A 20068-nucleotide genomic window follows, 5' to 3' on the forward strand; every position below is an offset into this window, starting at 1 on the left:
TGCTCAGCTCGGGCTGGACTCGAACCGCTGTTGCTCAGAGCTCAAACTCTTGAGTGAGCTCTTAACCAACTGAGCCACTCGGCCGGCCCTAAGATCTGCATGTTTTTAAGGTTTTTAACACATACTACCTCCCCAAGAGTTGTACCAATTTGTGTTTCTACCATCAGTGTAAAATAGTGCTCATTTTCTTAAAGCATCGTTAACAGTTGGGATTATAATAAAAATATTTGCTGGCCAGACAGAAAAAATCAGTTTCTCATCGGCTCTTTAACATGCTTTTCAGAACTTAGTGGTATGATTAAATTTTAAAATATGTTTTCTGGCCAATGGTATTCATTCTTTTGTGAACTGTCTGTTTTACCATGTGTGGTTTTATCTTTTCAATTATCAAAGCATTTAGTGTAAGATTAGGCTACATTAACCTTATTTTAAAAACATTTTAACAATCAAACTAGTGTATTATGGCTAAAATATCTATGTAAAATATTTAGAATGTCATGTTAGAGAATAGCCAGAGAGGCTATTATGAGAAGAAAAAAAATTTTTGTAGGTGCTTTTAAATGACCAAAGGATGAGGCCTAGTCTTTTGGTGAATTTGCTAAATTCTGATCATCTCCACATTATATAACTGAATGTCCAATTTCTTAATGGATTTAAGTTGCACATTTTTCCAGTTAAAAATAATTTATAATTAGAATACATTAAGGTCGAAATAAATTTTGAACCAAACCTCTATCATTTAAGATTATTTCAATAATCTTAACTATAACTAATAGAGTAGAATATTAAGTAATTTTTTAAATCAAATACTTTTCATAAAATAATATCTTTAAATAACATATCTGTTAAAAAAAGAAAAAAGTTTCCCCAAGGGTCCGGCATAAAAAATATTTATTTACATGGTAAGGCTCTAATAGTTACATAATTATTTTCATTGGCTCTGGAATGCCATTCATATGCCCACACTGGGGAAAGTATTACATTTGTGGGCAAAATGGTAAAAACATAAGGATAAAAAGATAAAACAGAAACATATGGGGAAAATGTGTCACTGAGGACACTATTTTGGTATGGAGAAATGCACAAAATGGTTTGGTCATTTCTAGTCAGAGCCCTAATAACTTGTCAAAAGTTTTCTTTAGTCAGAGATTAGAAATGTTTTTCTCAAATATTTCTTTTTGTTGGCTAAGGCAGTAATACTCTAAAACTCTTATGTGAAATAGTTCGACTATATGTGTGCAGATTATATTTTAGGACAGATTAGTTGGAATGAAAAACTAGTTCTTTAATGTCTCCACTGGCGACCTGCTGGAGGGAATATTATGCTGTGGCCCCTGAAGGAAATTCCACGTACAGTGCTCTTGGCAGTGGCTTGGCATCTGCCTCAGGTGTCCTGTGCTCCTGACTTTAATTCTGACACAGCCTAGACCTTGACCTCTAAATTCTTGACCTTAGTTGATAGGAATTCTGACCCTAATTCCTAATTGCTCATTTTGTCTGATGATCGGGATTTAGCATTCTTTTTCTTAAAGTGAACTTTAATGCCTATTATTTCTGCATATTGATTCAAAATTATGTAATACTGGGCTTTAACTTCTATATGGATATTTCTGTGGGACCCACAAAAATCAAAAGATACAGAATATTTTTAAAAGAATAATATAGGTTTGTTCAACAGTTAACTGGTGGCTAGAGACTACTGCAAAGTGAATTGATAAGTGACTTTAAGACGCTGATCTACAAAGCCTATTTGTAGCATCATAGGCACTCTATATCATTATGCATTGATTGTATCTTCAAGTCAGGGTTATAGTACATTAAAATTAGACTATTTTTATTTCCCTCCCAAGTTCCTCCAAATACTCACTTATGGACAAATATTTAAAGAGAAGTTTAATGAAAAAAAGAAAAGAAAGTTGAAATTATGTAAGCATCTTTGTCATAAAAATGATACTAATGTTTTAACAATATAATTAACATCACAAAGGACTTGGGGAAAAGAAAGATTTGATTAATTAGTGTGCCTCAAGGTATAGACTCATAATTTTTACTTATTTATTTTTATTATTTTTTTAATTGGGGAATTAGGGGAGGGGAACAGCGTTGGGGAATCAGGGAAGGGGAACAGACAAGTTGCTGTCCTTTTGTTCTTCAGTCTAGCTGTGGAGGACATCGCTTCACTGGCCCATGTTGGTATTATCATTGCGTTCTTCCCAGCTGAGGCAGATCGCTCACCAGCCACTGGATGGCAGCACACGCCGGCTGCCGGCCAGCCCCACTTCAGCCTACGCCATCACCAGTGACTCACAGCAGCCCAGCTCCAGGTTGAGCTGTTGCTCACCATCTTAGCTGTAGAGGGTGCAGCGTCACTGGCCCTAATGTGGGATCCAAAACTGGGGCCCTGCTGCTCAGAGCTGGTGTCCCAAGCCAACTCCTAACCAACGTACCACTCAGTTGGCCCCAAGACTCAGAATTTTTAAACACATTGTATTTACATAGCTGTGTCATACCAAAGAACTTAAACATAGAGAATTTAAAAAATTTTATTTATAAAGTATATTTCAGTCAATATACTTTCACAAATAATAATTTTGTATATTTTTCACAAATAATAATTTTGTCCTCAACATAAACTATGACAGAAACATTATCATCCCCATTTTACATTTAAATTTTCCTTGGACTACCTCATTTCCAACGGCATTCATCTTATTCCACTTATTCCACTTCGGCTACCTTCCTCCTAAATTTCATCTTAGTGCTTACCATCACTCAGCTAATCCTTCTTGGACTACCACATTCATGGTCTATAATCACTTGCCTTTCTAGTTGTTTCTTCAATTACCCTCATTATAACTATTATTGGGTTGTCAGAAAAGTCAAGACTCATTTTTGCAACGAAAAACATAGAAAAAAATATGCCATGACTTTTCCGACAACCCAATATTTAACCTCACGGGAACATCTAGGTGATATGCCTTATCTCCCTGTCCATGTAGCGTCACTTCCTTCCCTGTCCTGCTTATCGCTATGATGGTAACTTTAGTCCCATTTAGTCCCACTTAGCTTTTGTCCCATTGTCCTTTCTTTGCACAAATACAGTAAAATATCCCCAAAAGATAAATACAACTGACTGTGTCTCAGCCTTGCCAATTAAACTCTTGAACGAAAGCTGCCCAGCTTGGTGTCATACTATATTTGTGGTATCCAACTTCACCTGGATCCCCAACACTCAGGATTACTGAATCCTTTTGTGTTAACTAGTCAGTTGACGCTCTAGTTCTCCACAGCAACCCTTGCAGTCCGCCTTTATTCCCATCAATCTTCTGATTCAATCTCATTTCAAAGGAAAAAAAAAAAGGAAGCTATTATATAACCTTCTGCCATAGATAAAAACGCTAAAAATCAGAGAGGTTAAATAAATAGATCAAAGTCCACCTAGTAACGGGCAAAGAAAATCAGTCTGACTCCGGAGTCTATGATCGTAACATCCACATGTTATGATGTCTCGCATTTCCCTCTCTCTCAGTTATGACCTGCCAGTCTACCAGGTTTTCAAGGCAGAAACCTAGGCTCTGTCCTGTGCTCTTTTCCTCATCCTCATCATCAACAACCAATTATCCCTCTTATTTCCCTCTATCATCACTGGCATTTTCCTAGAACAAGGCACCATCATCATGTATCTGAATTATAGCAAAAGCCTTTAAATTTGTTCCCGCTCAATCTATTCTCTACACTAAAAACAATGTGCGTGATCTCTCCAAAATGCAAACCTACCTTAGCCAACCTGACTTCTTAGTTCAACTCTCACCAACGCAACCCTTTAGGCTAGAGGCCGGTAAACTCTTTCTGTAAATAGCCAGATACTAAGTATTTTACAGTTTGTGGTCATATGGGTGTCTGTCCCAGACCTAACTCGGCTGTTGCAGCACGAAACCAATCACAAACAATACAGAAACAAATGTGCATAGGTGTACTGCAATAAAACTTGACAAAAATAGACAGACACAGAGCTGGATTTGGCCCACAGGCTGCAGTTTGCCAACCCCTGCTGTAGACATAGTGCATTCATTCCGTTAACATTCAGTACCTTCCATGGGCCGGGCACCATGTCAATGACAAGGTGATGAGCAAAGCAGGCATGTTCCTAGCCCTTCATGGAGCTCAACATTTAGTGGGGAGGGAGATAATAATTGTTGAAATCACATAAATACATAAAGCTGCTACCATTAAGTGCCACACGGGAAAATAAAGAGTGCTCTGACAGCCTGTGATAGGTGGAGTTGACCTAGACACTGGGATCTGGGAGATTTTTCTGAGGAATGTCAAGATTTAGATGAGACTTAAAAAGAGGAGGAAAGGGTTTTCTAGGCAAAGGAATCAGCATTTGGATAGAAGCTGTAACAGGAAGAAGCCCGGCTCATTTTTGGATCTGAAAAAGGACGTTACGGCTGGAATGGCAAAAATAATGAGGCTGGAGAGGGAGGCAGCGATCAGACCATGCATTTTGGGCCACGTTCACGGTTTTTGTCTTTATCCTTTATCCTATTAAAACACTCTAAGGAAGGAATGATATAACTGGAGATCTACAGCAAAAAGAACACTTTGGCTTGTTCACCCCTAAATCCTTAGCACCTAGTTCTGTGTCTGGCAAACTAGATAACATGCAGAGAACATATAAGCAAGGGAAGCAAAAGGAAGTGTGGAAAGATTTCTCAGGAAAATATCCGCTCTTTAGGATAGATGATAGTAACTTACATTAGGGTAATGGAGAGAAATCGATGAAAGAGACAGATTTTTTGCAACAGAAAACCAGGAGGATTTAGTGATGAACTGTATTTGGTAGGGAGAGATGAACAATAGAAAGATATCAGGAATTCGCTGAGCAGGAGAACATTGAAAGAAGATCAGGTTTGGTGAGGAAATAAAAAAGTCTGATTTGGGGGAGGTTGCATGTGAGATAACTTTGAAATACCCAAGAGGAGATTTTAAATAACCAGATGGGTATGTGGACTGAAATTCAAAGACATCTGCGCTAGAGATATAAATCTGCTAATGGAATGTTCTGCCTTGGAATGTATGCCTAAGAAGACATAATAAAACCAAGGGCCTGGGACTTAGTACTGGAGGGTTCTGTTATTCAATAGCTAGCCAGAAAAGGACGAACCTAAAAAAAAAAAAAAAAAAAAGGAGAAATCCAAAGAGACAGAAAGAAAGTCAGCAGAGTGCTGTGACAAGGAAATCAATAGAAGAGAGAACTTCAGGGAAGAGGGTGAGGTGAACAATGTTAATGCTGCTGAGAATTCAAGCACGATAAACACTGAAAACTGTCCACTGGAATTAGTCACATGGAGGCCATTTGCGATCGTCTTTAAGGGTGCTAAAACTCACGATGGTCTTCCTCCTGAGGATCTTTGCTTGTGCTTTTCCCCTCTACCTGCCCTTCATGTTACAAGATCAGTAAGATTTTCATAGCAAGGTCTTAGATTTGGGGGTGGGTGGGTTGGTTGGGTGGGTATGAATCTAGAGAGTGTTGAAAAAGACAGGCTTAAAGAGAAAAACAAGTACAACAGCAGCAAAACAGGTAATGTAGACAAAATCAGAAGCCAAGCATCTACAATCAAAGACAAAGAGTAAAAAGAGGTACAGTATATATAAAGGCAGCTTTTGTTGGGGCAAGGCTCAGAAATCATGAATGACTGAGATGAAGGCTGGAGAGAAAAGTATATACATTCTTTTGTTTAAACAAACAATATATTTTCATATATTTCATTCTCTGTTTAGCCATAATCACTGGAGATTTTATTAGATTTCAGGGAGTTCATGCTCTAGCTCATGAATTATATGAGACTCTAGAATCACAGAGTATTATTATCAAGTATATGAAAGTAAATCAGAAAAATCACCAAGCATAATTCCTGGCATTTAATAGATATCTAGTATATATTTATTGAATTTGAATGATTATAAAATTCTGAACTAATTTCAGGACATACTCTTATTTTTAAATGTTTTTTAAAAGTATGGTTGGCATACAATGTTATATAAGTTTCAGGTGTACAATACATAGATTCCACATGATATACCTTATGATACACTCACCACAATAAGTCTAGTAACCATCTGTCACCACAGAAAGTTATTACGATATTAGTGACTATATATTCCCTGTGCTGTGTCTTACATTCCTGTGACTTATTTATTTCATAACTGGGAGTTTGTAGCTCGTATTTCCCTTCACCTTTTTTGCCCATCCGCCCACCCCTTCCTCTCTGGCAGCCATCAGGACATCTTGAACCATATGCAGTGAAAATGTATTACATTACCTTGAATATCATCATTGAATGTGCAATACTGGTTTTGATACTTGTTTAGGAGACGAAATGCATTTATGTTGGCGAAATCTTCAAACTGAATAAGGCAATTCATACCATACCTATGAGACAAAACATTCCCATTAGAAGTTAAGAAAATAACATTTAAAAATAAACCTTTAAAAATACCCTATAGAAATGGCAAAACATTATTTTCTTTTAAAGGTCCTATCTTGCTGCATAATATAAACATGTAATACAATGCTGTAGGGACACAGCACAGGATTACAATATTGTAAGGCCCCCGCTCTGAAAGGTCAGAGCAGGAGGGCAACTTGGGTGCGTGTCGGCCGAAGGCAGTTGGCAACGGCCCAAGGATTCTCATGACTTGAATACGTGTCAAGCCGAAGGTGGTTGGCAACGACTCAAGGCATGGGATAGGAAAGGGACAGTATGTGAAGGGCCGAAGACAGATAACAGAGATGGAGCGGGGAGGCTCAGGACATCACAAGGAAGCTCCACATGTGCTTATTGCTTACACCCCACATCCGCTTATCACCCATTCATGACGCAAATCCTAAGTAGAGCTTTGTTAGTCCCCTTCAATAAAAGGAGGATGCAGGCGCCCCTCGACCCTCGAGGTCTTTGCATTGAGCAAAAGTCTCTCCACCTGCATGTCTCTGTGAACTTCATTTCATTGTCGGTCTCCCTGTGGGTAGCTTTCAGCCAGCTTTCGGTCTCATTGTGGGAAAACTGTCCCCACAACCTCACACAATGCCTGTTCAGGAAATATTTACTACAGAAAAAGCATTGTGTTGGCACTATGAAATTATACAAAGATGACAAAAACATGGTCCTTACCACTGAGGAATTTAAAATTTAGTAGAAACTAAAATATTTTGAAATAAATGAAAAGTAGCATAAAAGTGGTATGCACAAGGAATTATAGATGATGCGAGGACTTCTGGCTGGGGTCACACACCAGGTAACAAATGAACTGAGTTTTAATGAACAGCTAGGATTTCAAAAGTTGAGGTGTAGGGTTTTACAAGCTGAGTAAATAGCAGAAGCAAAATAATGGAAGTGAAAGTAGGAAAATAAAAAGTTGTTCAAAAAATTAAGCACTTTTTGGCTATAATGTGCTGATACACGTAAGGATGTAGTGAAAGATAGAGTCAGAATTTTATGTTGGAAACCTTAAAATTCTAGTCTAGGATTCTGGTTTTTATTCTCTATCCATGATCAAACAGTAAAAGGCTTTGAAATATGCAGGATGGATTTTTATTTCTACAGTAAACTTACTTGTCTGACCATTTATTCATAAGATCATCCACCCACCGATCCATCCAAGGCAAGGGAAATTAAAATCATTGGTAACCCGACTATCTGAGAGTTGCCAGAGAAAGCCATAAAGCCAGGAACATCCTCACTACCACAGATTTATGGTCTCCAGCCTCAGCAAGCCTCCCGCTGCTGTCCTATTTGTGATTCCTTTTATTTGTCTTTGGTCAGTTTCCACTTCCATTACACCCGATGAGGATTCTAACCTTCCCCGATCCTTTTCAATCTTGACCTCTTCACTTGTCTCCTACTTCCTGGAATAGTGAGGGCATAATGCATGACCTCCCTCAGCGATTCCCCCTACCTCCCCATCTGTCTTAGCTCTGTTCTCCAGGCATCAGTGGACAAGGTAACCTGCCGCTGGTGCTCACGTTCTCACCCCTTCATCCTTCATTCGCCCCCTCTCTCCTTATTTTGTAACTCCTTATTCTTGACAAGTTCCTTCCTCTAATTGAGTTTGAATCTCTCATTAAATGAGAAAAGTTCTCTCCTGATCCCATGTTTTCCTACCTTTCCATTTAATGTGCTTGAATAGTAATCTACAGTTTATCTCTCATTTACTTCTCAATCCCTTACAGTTTACCTTTTGCCCTCATGACTAGGATTGCTGTTCTAAAGTTAAAATATTTCCTGACTAAAAATCCAATGAACACTCTTTGAATACTTAATTTATTAGAGCTCTTTGCTGCGTAGCCACAAATTCTGTTTATCTTTTGCCTTGAAACTCTATACCCTAGAATTCTGTGATATCATCCTTTTCTGTTCCTTCTCCTGGTCATTTCTTTTTCCCTTGTGCAATCCTTAGCACTTAAACACTGGTTATTTCTCATGACTCTATCCGTATGTGTGTGTGTGTGTGTGTGTGTGTGTGTGTGTGTGTGAGAGAGAGAGAGAGAGAGAGACAGAGACAGAGACAGAAAGAGAGAGAGAGAGAATCCTGATAGACTCTCAATCATGTTCATGGTTTTAATCATCAGCTATATAGACTCACTCCCAAATAAGTATTTCTAGTCTACTGTGAACTCCAGACTTGTATATATTTTGGCCAGCTGGATAATTTTATTTGAATGTATCTCAAACTGAAAAGTCCAAAATTAAACATTATATTCCCACAAATAGACATAATGTAAGATAAGAGCTCAACAAATACTTGTTGGATTAATGTAATTTATAGATATTTTCTCATTTAATCTGAAGGTACAATTTTATAGATGAGGAAAACCTTGGGCAACTGGTAAATCGGGGAGAGGAGATTGCAGAATTTCACTATTTAGCAAGAAAGAAAATCAAGCTCCTTTCATGTTAATTTTTAAAGACTAGGCACTAAGTAGGTTACAGAAGTTTTTAACATCAGTAGTTTCTGTTAAGGAAACTAAAAAGGTTAGCCAGCCCACTCAAAACAAGACTTAAGAAAAAAAAAACTCATTTAGTACTATAGGACTCTTAACACATTTTTCTCTTTTGCTGAATTCTCAAATACAAATGGGAATTCCCAAATGTAAATCATGGTTATTCTTATACTTTTTCTTCATGTTTAACTGCCCTTTCTTTAAAAATATTTATTTTCTACAGTTATGTAAGAAAACAAATTCCTATGAAACTACTATTTTTTTCCATCAGCATTTAAAATTTTGTCTTTATACCTTCTTCTTTTTTTTCCTTTTCTTTCTTTCTCTCAAAGTCCTTTTGGAAACGTTAATCATTTGCTCATAAGATTTTCTTACAATAGTCTATTAGGTCTTTTAAAGAAATACTATTTTACAGATGGCCAACAGGCACATGAAAAGATGTTTAACATCACTAATTATTACAGCGATGCAAATCAAAACCACAATGAGATATCACCTCACACCTGTTGGAATAACTATTATCAAAAAGACAAGAAATAACAAGTGTTGGAGAAAATGTGGAGAAAATAGAACCCTTGTAACACTCTTACTCTCCTGGTGGAATTGTAAATTGGTGCAGGCACTAAGTGAAATAGAATGGTGATTCCTCAAAAAATAAACAATAGAACTACTATATGATTAAGTTATTCCACTTCTGGGTATTTACCCAAAGAGTACAAAAGTACTAATTCGAAAAGATATATACACCCCTGTGTTTGCTTGTGTTTGCTGCAGCATTATTTACAATAACCAAGATATGGAAGCAACCTAGGTGTCTACTGATGCATGAATGAATCAAGATGATATGGCTCGCACATATATAATATTAGTCAGCCATAAAAAAGAATGAAATCTTGTCATTTGCAAAAACATGAATGTACCTTGAGGATATAACACTAAGTGAAATAAGTCAGAAGGAGAAAGACAAATACCACATGATTTAACTCATATGTGGAATCTAAAAAAAAAATGAACAAACAAAATAAAACAAGCAAATTCATAGATACAGAAAACAGATTGGTGGTTACCACAGGAGAAGGTGGTTGGGGAGTGGGTGAAAGGGGTGGAGGGTGTCAATGGTATGGTAATGGATGGTCACTAGACTTTTGGAGGTGATCACTTTGTAGTGTATACAAATGTCGAATTATAATATTGTACACCTGAAACTTACATAATTAAAAAAAATAATACTCTCATGGTAGGACAAAAAAATAATATGTTAGTCCAAATAAAAAGAATTAGAAAATTCCCATATGAGCAAACAATAGCTAAATAAAATTAGAATTAATAGGAAGAAATTAATAGTCTAAAAGTTCTACTGCCAAGATCTTAAATTCTAAATTGCTCTTCTCTCTGTCCCTTGTCCTGTCTTCCATCTCTTTCATCAACTCCTTCTCCAGCACATAATCTGCCCTTCATTCTGGCCCTTCCTTTCCTCCTAATTCATTCCATCTTGCTTCGCTTCTGAATGCCAAAGACAATTATTTCAGCAGTGCACTGGCTGTCTCTCTAGACTCCCTCATCCCCTGGCTCTCCCTCACTCTGAATAACACCCCCGCTCCACTTAGATAGCACACAAGCTCATGCTATAGTGACTCAGCCAGGGCCTTAATCAAGTCCTGCAATATTTGTTTTCATTGGTTACTTGTCCACAACATGCTCCCAAAGCAGCTTTTACAAACCTTTTGTTTTATTTTCCTTTTCCACAAGTACTCAGTCTCTTACCAGTCACTACCACATTAAGACTAATGCTATCCAGAAAGAACCATCTTAGCTTTCATAGCTCTCCTCCACATTTAAAAATCTTTGTACTTTTACTTCCTTTTTTTTCCCTCTACTTCTGAGAAGTATTCTTGCTTTCTTGTTCCTAATCTCTCTGTGGTCCTTACTTCTTCAACTTTACCTGTCTACAGTAACAGCTTCCATTTCTCCTCCGCTTGTCCCTCCCTTCTTGTCTCTAAGGATGCTCAGGACTCGCTGATTTTAAAACCACATTCCTTGACCATGACAAGTCAAAGCTATTATTACTTGTCTTTCTCCCCCCATCCCACTGCCAAACCTCTCAGAAGGCAGAGCAGTAAATCTTCCCTCATTTCTCACTTCTTGTTAACATCATGCCTATTATTCAAAGACCATCTCAAATCACTACATCTTGATATCACAATGCAGTTGAGGTCTCTCTCTTCTGAACCAGTAAAAATACTTTTGAAGTAAGTTACTTTTTTTCCATTGCATTTATTAATGTATTATATTTGTCCTTGATGGACTCTCTCTTTTTTTTTGTTTTTAAGATTTTTATTGGGGAATTGGGAAAAGGGGAACAGACAAGTTGCTATCCTTTTGTTCTTCAGTCTAGTTGTAGAGGATATCGCTTCACTGGCCCAAGTTGGCACCATCATTGTGCTCTTCCCGGGCGAGGCAGATCAGTCACCGACTTCTGGATGGTCGCTCACTGCAGCTGCTGGCCGCTCACGCTGGCTGCTAGCTACACACAGCAGCCCATGGCAACCCACTGCAGCAGGGGCTGCAGCCTATGCTGTAGCAGGCAACTCACAGCAGCCCAGATCCAGGTTGAGCTGTTGTTCAGCATCTTAGCTGTGGAGGGCAGTGTCACTGGCCCTCATATGTGGGATCCAAACCGGGGCCCTCTGGCGTCCCAAGCCAGCTCTTAACCATCGCGCCACTCGGCCGGCCCTGGAGTCTCTTTTTTAATAACCATAAAATTCATAGGTGAAAACTGGTATCTGAACTTTTGTATTTTTTTGATTACTAGTGAAGCTTAGCATATTTTTCTATGTCTATTGGTCATTTGTAATTCTTCCTGGAAGATTATATGCTCTTTGGTTAATATTTCTGTTCTTATAGTTTTTCTTTATTATTTCATAAGAGCTCTTTACAAATTAAGAATATTAACTTTATGCTATATATATGTAGCAGGTTTCCCTACTCTAGTATACTGTGCCATTAATCATTTATACTGTTCCTGTTTGTCTTTACAAAAGCAATTTTAAATCTTTATATAGTCAGATCTTTTCATCTTTTGATTTATAGTTTCTACCCTTGATGATATGCTCATTACAGTCTTATCCACATACATTTTAACTATTAAAATTTTCTTCTAATGCTATCATGGATTGAGAAAATAATTAAGCTCTATATTTGGTATTATGTTTTACTGTTTGGATATAGATTGTTTTTAAAGATAGATCAAAATTTCTGTTTTCTATATAATTCACCCAAATATCCCAGCACCGCTATTTAGTAGTCCATCCTTTCCCCTCATCACCTGTAATCAGATACTGTATCTGATGTAGTCAGGTCGGTTTTTATGCTTTTCTCTTTTATTCTATTACTGCTAAGGACAAAAAATACTTTTTTCACGTGTGTGTGTGTGTGTGTGTGTGTGTGTGTGTGTATTCACTTATTCTTCACAACCACATAATGAGGCAGGTAGTGTTATTATTCTCATCTTATAAATGAAGAAACAGGCACAGCATGTTGATACTGCTCGGTAACAAGAGTCTAATAGTAATAATTAGTCTACTAATCTCTCCATCCAGAGGAAAAAAAATGCCTCCCTTTTTTAATTACTATAGTTTTTAAACAACTTTAGTATTTAGTAAAATTATTTATCTCTCATTCTTCTATTTAAGTATTTGCTTGGCTGTGACAGTAGTTTAAAAACATAGGCTCTAGAATCAGAGCTCCTGGGATGAAATCCTGTCCTCCTCAATTATTTGTGTCATTAACCATTCTGTGTCTCTGTTTCTCCATTAGGAGAAGTGAGAATAATAATGACATATTATAATATGCCTGTTATCAAGATTAAATGAAGTGATAAATGTAAGTCCTCAGTGTGCAAAGACTGGCACGTGAGTACTCTATCATAATTAAATTTTTCTTATCATTTAATAGCAACAGTGTAAGCCATAGACAGTAAAATAATATTTTCAAAGGCCTAAGAACAGTATATCTAGCAAAGCTATTCTTCAAGAGTAAGGTTTAAACAAAGACATCCTTACACAAATACAAACCTAAAGAATTTTATTAAAGGAACTTCTGAAGGGTATTTCAGGAAGAAAGAAAATACCCCAGAAAGAAGGTATGTGATATAATAGAACAGTAAAATATAAGTAAAAAATAGTAATTTTTATCCATATAAAACAGCAACAAAGGATAAGACTACTTCTGGCATGACAGAGCAAGGAGGCTGGTAAATTAGTTCCCTAAACAGCAACAGTAGAACAGGACAAAGCGTTCAAACCCATCATTTCAGTGCTCTGGAATCCAACTAAAGGCAAGAGAAGCAAAAATGGTTAAGTAAAAGGGGTGTGAAGTCAATTTGTGAAAGGAACAACAACAAAAAAAATGTTATGATGGGGCCGGCCAGGTGGCGCAGTTGGTTAAGAGCGTGAGCTCTGAGCAACAGGGTCGCCGGTCTGATTCCCACATGGGCCAGTGAGCTGTGCCCGAGCTGAGCTGCCAACTGGCACCCGGATGGCTCAGCTGGTGAGAGCTCATGCTCCTAACAATAAGGTTGCTGGTTCAACTCCCGCATGGGATGGAGGCCGTGGCTGCCGCCCCCCCTCCCACACCCCTCATCCCCATCTAGATTGAAAGCGGTGACTTGGAGCTGAGCTTGTGCCCTCCACAACTAAGAATGAAGGACAACAACTTGACTTGGAGTTGATGGGTCCTGGAAAAACATAATGTTCCCTTCCCCAATTCCCCAATATAATCTTAAAAAAAAAAAGTTATGTGCCATATATATATATATATATATATATATATATATATATATATGATGCCATTCTAGAAAACTCCTTTAGCTTTATTAAAAATTATGAAAATGTTATTAAGACTGGGTAAAGGCATTTCTATGGTTATAAATTATTGCTTTTTAAAAACAACCTTAGCAGAGAAACAAACTTTGTGGTAGCAACTGATTACCCCAAACACAAATATCAGTCACTAATCATCTGGTGCTTATAATGGCTCCTTCCCCTCCTCTCTGGTTTCCTCACGGCCCTTTAGGCAGGAAAGGCTGCCTGCGTTGAGACAGTGCCCTCATATGCTTTGCTCCTGATGTGTCATGTACCAGTGGTCTTGCACCATCAGATGATCTGTCATTATGCTCAGAAGCACCAGAACCTTGTGGTTTCAGCATGTGAGGAGGAATCAGAGCCTTCTCAGTTCTATTCCTGGATCTACTACTTACTTGGTCCTGTGGTTTTGGGCTTGTTATAATTTCTCTGTGGTTAAAATGAAACCCCCTCAATATGGTTTGCCTTCGGTGTTTAGGACACAATGTGGTCAGGCGGTAAACTTATACTGTTTTCGAAGTGAAATCGGGATATAGGCATAGGTAGTAAGATGGTGCACAAGATACCTTGTCATTTACAAAAGTTTAGTTTAGAATTATTCCCTGGAGGATATAGCATATCAGTTTTAATTTCATGATTTTTCTCTACCTGGTAGTTAACTCTGATTTGACTCCTAAAGATTTAGAGACAGGCATTCTGAATGCATTTTGTGATACAATCATGTTGCATCATATAATAAGAGAAAGCCATGTAAGGGATATTTTGTTCCACATTGAACCAGCCTTGTCACTCTGAAATTATAAGTAGTGGCACACAAGGAAGTTGGCCAATTCAATTCAACGTAACTATGAAAAGAACCTACTATTTTATGATCAAAATACCACATAAAATAGTGGGTGTAAATGGTTTTAAAAGTTAACGGAAATACCACCCATAAAATTAACTTGTAAGAACTGCAGAGAATTTACTCCTGTGGCATTGTTAAATCAGACAAAAACCTTATGACAGTGACTAATCACTACATTTACCACATGCCAGACACTTTATAGGGATTATCTCGTTTAATTTTCCCAATCACCCAATGTATTGTTGAGGCATGTATTGTTATTATCCATTTTACGGATAAAGTAACTGGAGCTCAGAGAGATTAAGGGCAATGGTTGAATTGATACTGCTAATAAGTGGTAGGGTCTAGAGTGAACTGCAGGGCCGTAGTTTTAACTGCTATACCTGTATACTGGCTCCCACAGAGTACCAATGTCGTGGCCAAGTCAATAAAGTGAACAGTATATTTAAATTAAAAGAATTACAGTGATAAAATAAGGGAGTTGTGATTTTATCATAAAACCAGCAAGACAGCATTTGTATGCATTCAATAGAGTAGGAATTTTTATTGGGTTGTTGGAAAAGTCATGACGTATTTTTTTCTATGTTTTTCATTGCAAAAATGTGTCATGACTTTTACGATGATCCAATATTAAAGAAAGTATATAGGCAAATATTGGTGGAAACATTAGTCTTTCGTTCGTTATAAACTATCAAGAATTCACTTTAACCAGGTCAACCAAGAACATTTTGACTTCCCCTAAGAGATACAGTAACATGGTTTTCAGGATTTATTACATACAGAGCACTATGCAGCATTCAAGATTCAGAGCACTTTAGCTCTGGTTGGGTACTTTAGAGATAATTTATTCCAAACTACACACTTTTAATAATGTAACTAAGGTCTGAGGGTGCCCTAAGAATTGAGCAGCAAATAAGAAACATGAATCCTGCTCTTAAAATGCCTACAGTTTTCCTGAGAAGACAAAGGATACGAGCAAAAAAAATTAAAAGTTCAAATTAAAAGCAAAATTAGTGGTGCACAAAGAGAGAACTATAGGGTTTAGGGAAGACAACAGGAATTAAGTGAGGCTTAAGGTGAGCCCTTGGGTAGGATTCAAATGCAGACAGGAGTGAGATAGAGGATAAAATCACAGAGGTCTTAAGGTTTGTGCTGGAGGACACTGAGGACATTAGTAGTTTGTGGAATTTCAGAAGATCAAACACCAGTTGCTGAGTCTCAGGTTACGCATAGTTTTAAATGCTAGGACAAGTATTTGAAATTGACTTAAGCTCTCTCTGGCCAAGAACTATTCAATTTTAATTCTTCTTTGTAGGTAAGACATGTATAGGTTAGTATGTGTCCATTCCTTAAATTCACTGTAATATGGCTACATTTCCTACTATTTTACCTCTGTCTTATTTTGTAACATTTAGGTATTACTTTCATTTCTCTTATCATTTCTTCTATTATATTTTGATGACACTTTTTAATTATTCTCTGTAACAAGTGGAGATTATGAAGTGTCAGCATTAATCACCCATTCTTCCATTCTTTTACCCCTATAATCTTTCCCTTATCAAGTTCACCTATTCGTAGAGATTCAGCAATCATCTTCAGCCAAATGACTTCTAAGTCTAAATCTCCGTTGCTGATCTTTCAAAAGAACTCCAACTCTATGTTGTCAAAATGATAGTAAGAAAGACTTGGAGAAATATTATATAATGGATTTTTTTCTTTAAAAGAGGAATAAATGTTTAAAATAATATTTTTCTATAGTGTCAACCATTCTTACTCAGTAATGGATTTCTGTGAAAGCATCTATAGTATCAAAAAAATCACAACTCTTTTATATGAAGGACAAGCAATAAATCAGAAGCAAAATTGAATCATTTTATTTGTGTATTGTCTGCTTCTCAAAACATTAGCAGAGTTTTTAAGACTGTGAGTTCTTTAACTTTCAAGACAGTCTGAAGCTGCATATAACTAAATTTGCTATTTAGTATAATTTACTAAAAAGCATTTAACAATTACTCCTTGCCTCCAAAATCAGCAAAATCTTTTCCATTATAACTTTAATTTAATATGTAAATATAAAATTCCTAAAAATTTTGAATTGTTTTTCTTATAAAACTTGTTATCCAAACTTTCCCTATTTCTATCACTGGCACCACAAATGTCAAAACAATGTAATCATTTTCTCTTTAGCTCACATTCCAGTGGTCAAATTGTATTATACCTTCTTCTGATACAATTAACATGAAAGGCATTCATATTAATTGTTATGCTTTCTGTTCCAATGCCTCAGTTCAAGTTCAGCTCCTTGGACCACAGGATTGCAAAAGTACTACAATTTCCCGATGAGTCTCCTTGCATTTGTTTTCTTCCACACTGAAATTAGTTTTCACACTAAAAACAATTCTGTCATGCTATTTTAAAGCAGGTCTTATGTAATGAGATCTCATCTAAACTTATCCCCTGCTAGTCTCAAAAAGAAATCGTATTCTTCCATTCTTCCCTTATTTATCAATTTATCAAATGATATACTGAGCCCAGAGGTCAGGAATTGTTCTAGATGCTGTTGACACATTCCTGCCCTCACAGAACATACAGACTCCTGGACGATACAGTAAATAGGAGATTATAACGCAGTGTGGTAAGTACTTTCATAGAGGAAATTCAGGATGCCAAAACACAGAGAGGGGGCACCTATCCAGCACAGGGGATTAGGAAAGGCTTCCTAGAGGACGCGAAAGCCTGCAGGATGAGTATGAGTTTGCCAAGCTAAGAGAAAGGGGGCAAATTTGTGAGCAGAAGGAACAAGCTCAAAGGCCCAGAGTTAAATAAAACAATGGCATATTCCAGGAACTGAAATAAATTAGTTATGACTCAATTGCAGGGCTCGAGGGCAAAGAGACAAGAATTATAAGGCTAGAGAGGTAAACAGAACTAGATTATGCAGGGGTTTTCTACTTGACCCTAGGAAACATTAAACAGGAATGTGATATGATCAATTTGCATTTTAAACTAACTCTGTGTGGTCAGGATGAAGACTAGATTAGAGACAGGCAGGACTAGATGCAGGGAGTTTACTTAGGAGGCTGCTGTAAAACACAGGCCTGCATCTGGAAATGAGAACGGGGACAGGGAGAAGTAGACCGTTTTCAAGAAATATTTAGGAGACAGAATCGACAATATCAGGTGAGAAGTGGACGATGAGGAAGAAGGAATCAAGAATGAATTCCAAGTTTCTAGCTTGGCAGCTTGGTAGAGGATGTATTGTAGTATATTAGAAAGTATGAAGCCTCCAGAGAAAAAGCAGGTTTGGTAAGGGAGGTCATGAGTTCAGCTTTGGATGTGCTGCTTCTGAGTAACTTGAGAGATAAGCAAGCGAAGGGCGTTGTGGTGAGAAATTAAGATACAGGACTTTAGTATTTCAGAGTTGGAACAGCTACAGGTGACAATAAGACCTACGCTATAGCCATGAGCTGGTATCTAAAGTGGTGTGGTACTGAAGGCCATTAAAAATGAAGATCTTATGAACAAGGAAGGCCAACATACAAGAAAGGTCATCCGTGTGGAAATTAGTGTGAGTTGAGAGCAAGACTTTGAAAATGGGCAAGAATCAGAGGAAAGTAGTTAAGACATTGGGAGAAGATAGAGATATGATAAACCTAACTGGCATAAACATCAAAGAAGTGGGGTATTTTTTGGGGGGTGGGGCTTACATAAGGATGGAGTACTAATAGTCTGAAAGGAACAGAAGGGAGAAGACACCGATCTCATCTCCCAACCCTAAAAAACTGTCTGGGCCAATAAGAATGATTATTTGAAAGCACTGTAGGAAGAGTAGAGGGCGAGCCGGCCGAGTGGCGTGATGGTTAAGAGCTGACTTGGGACGCCAGAGGGCCCCGGTTCAGATCCCACATATGAGGGCCAGTGACGCTGCCCTCTGCAGCTAAGATGGTGAACAACAGCTCGACCTGGAGCTGGGCTGCCGTGAGACGGTGTAGGCTGCAGTCCCTGCTGCAGCGGGTTGCCATGGGCTACCGTGTGTAGCCAGCAGCCAGCGTGAGTGGCCAGCAGCCAGCGTGAGTGGCCGTCTAGAAGCCGGCGACTGATCTGCCTCCCCCGGGAAGAGCGCAATGATGGTGGCAACTTGGGCCAGTGAAGCAACATCCTCCACAACTAGACTGAAGAACAAAAGGACAGCAACTTATCTGTTTCCCTTCCCCCAATTCCCCAGCGCTATTCCCATCCCCCCAATTTCCCAATAAAACTCCTAAAAAAAAAAAAAAGAGTAGAGGGCTTTATGTGAGCCAGGCTTCAGTAAAGCCAGGAGGTAAAGGGAACACCCAGTTAGGATGTAAGGGAGCCTTTTATTAAGGAATGGGTTTCCAAAGGCATAGTGGAAAGGTTTGAGAGGGAGGGAGTTTGCTTTAGGGGAGATGAGGCATAAAACATGAAGTATGAAAAAGCATGAAGTATGTAAAAGAGTATATGGAAATAGACAAATGGCATGTCAATTTCGCATTTTAATAGGAGACCAAAAATAACAATAAGGTGAGGCAAGATTTTCTGAGAATTATGTCCAGAGGCCACCTGATGGATTGCAAAGGTGGGATGTAAGGAGATGGGCATAATATGGGAGGAGGCTGCATCCGTCTCTATGAGTTGAGGGCAGCATGGGTATGAGCTAAAATCCTCAGGGCAGCTTTGGCTCTAAGAAACTGATCTGTGCATCCACAAGCCATTATTTTGATCTGCACCATTTCTCATGCCCTGAATGCCTTCATATAAAGGATGCAGAAATTGAGAAAATGCTTTTATAAACTACATCTGAAAACTTACCATAGAGAATTAAAGGTCTCTTCAAATTCATGTTCCAGTAAATACCTTATCCCCAACCTCAATCATGTCATTTAATTCTGTAGTTTGAATCACTAATCTGTCTATGTCTCCTTCTCAATTTAGTCTAGATCAAACTGTTTATTTCTAAAAGCCAACAACTTCCACAAAACACTAGGGATAAAGTTATGAGTAGCAAAGGGAATTGTATGTGATTTTGCTGCAGATTATCAGAGTCACAAAATTTTCAAGCTAGAAAGGTCTTTGGAGACCATTTGGCAACAAGTAATGCCCAGGAAGGTTAAATAACGCCCAAGATTACAGGAGCAGACACACTAGTGAGTATTGTCACCTAAGAGGAATGCGAAAAAGGCCAAGTACAAAGGCCACTTATGATGCCAGCAGACCTTTTTCTCTTTCTTTATTTTTTTGATGTAGGAAAATACTCATATCTTCTATCTTATTTCAGACTATAAAAATACAGAATATTTTCAGAGAAATTTGTCAGAATTTATATATTCAAATGAA

At 37.9% G+C, this 20068-nt stretch overlaps 1 protein-coding gene across 1 annotated transcript in view; it reads right to left on the reverse strand.

Annotated features, from left to right (window-relative positions):
• Positions 1-20068, reverse strand: part of ME1 (malic enzyme 1) — a 187939-nt gene that overhangs the window by 34495 nt on the left and 133376 nt on the right. Inside the window, exon 6 of the mRNA XM_019652469.1 lies at positions 6327-6436. Coding sequence (XP_019508014.1) covers positions 6327-6436 — 110 coding nt within the window. The remainder of the gene's footprint in view (positions 1-6326; positions 6437-20068) is intronic.

This window comes from Hipposideros armiger, unplaced genomic scaffold (genome assembly GCF_001890085.2).
Source record: "Hipposideros armiger isolate ML-2016 unplaced genomic scaffold, ASM189008v1 scaffold_180, whole genome shotgun sequence".
Taxonomy (NCBI): domain Eukaryota; kingdom Metazoa; phylum Chordata; class Mammalia; order Chiroptera; family Hipposideridae; genus Hipposideros; species Hipposideros armiger.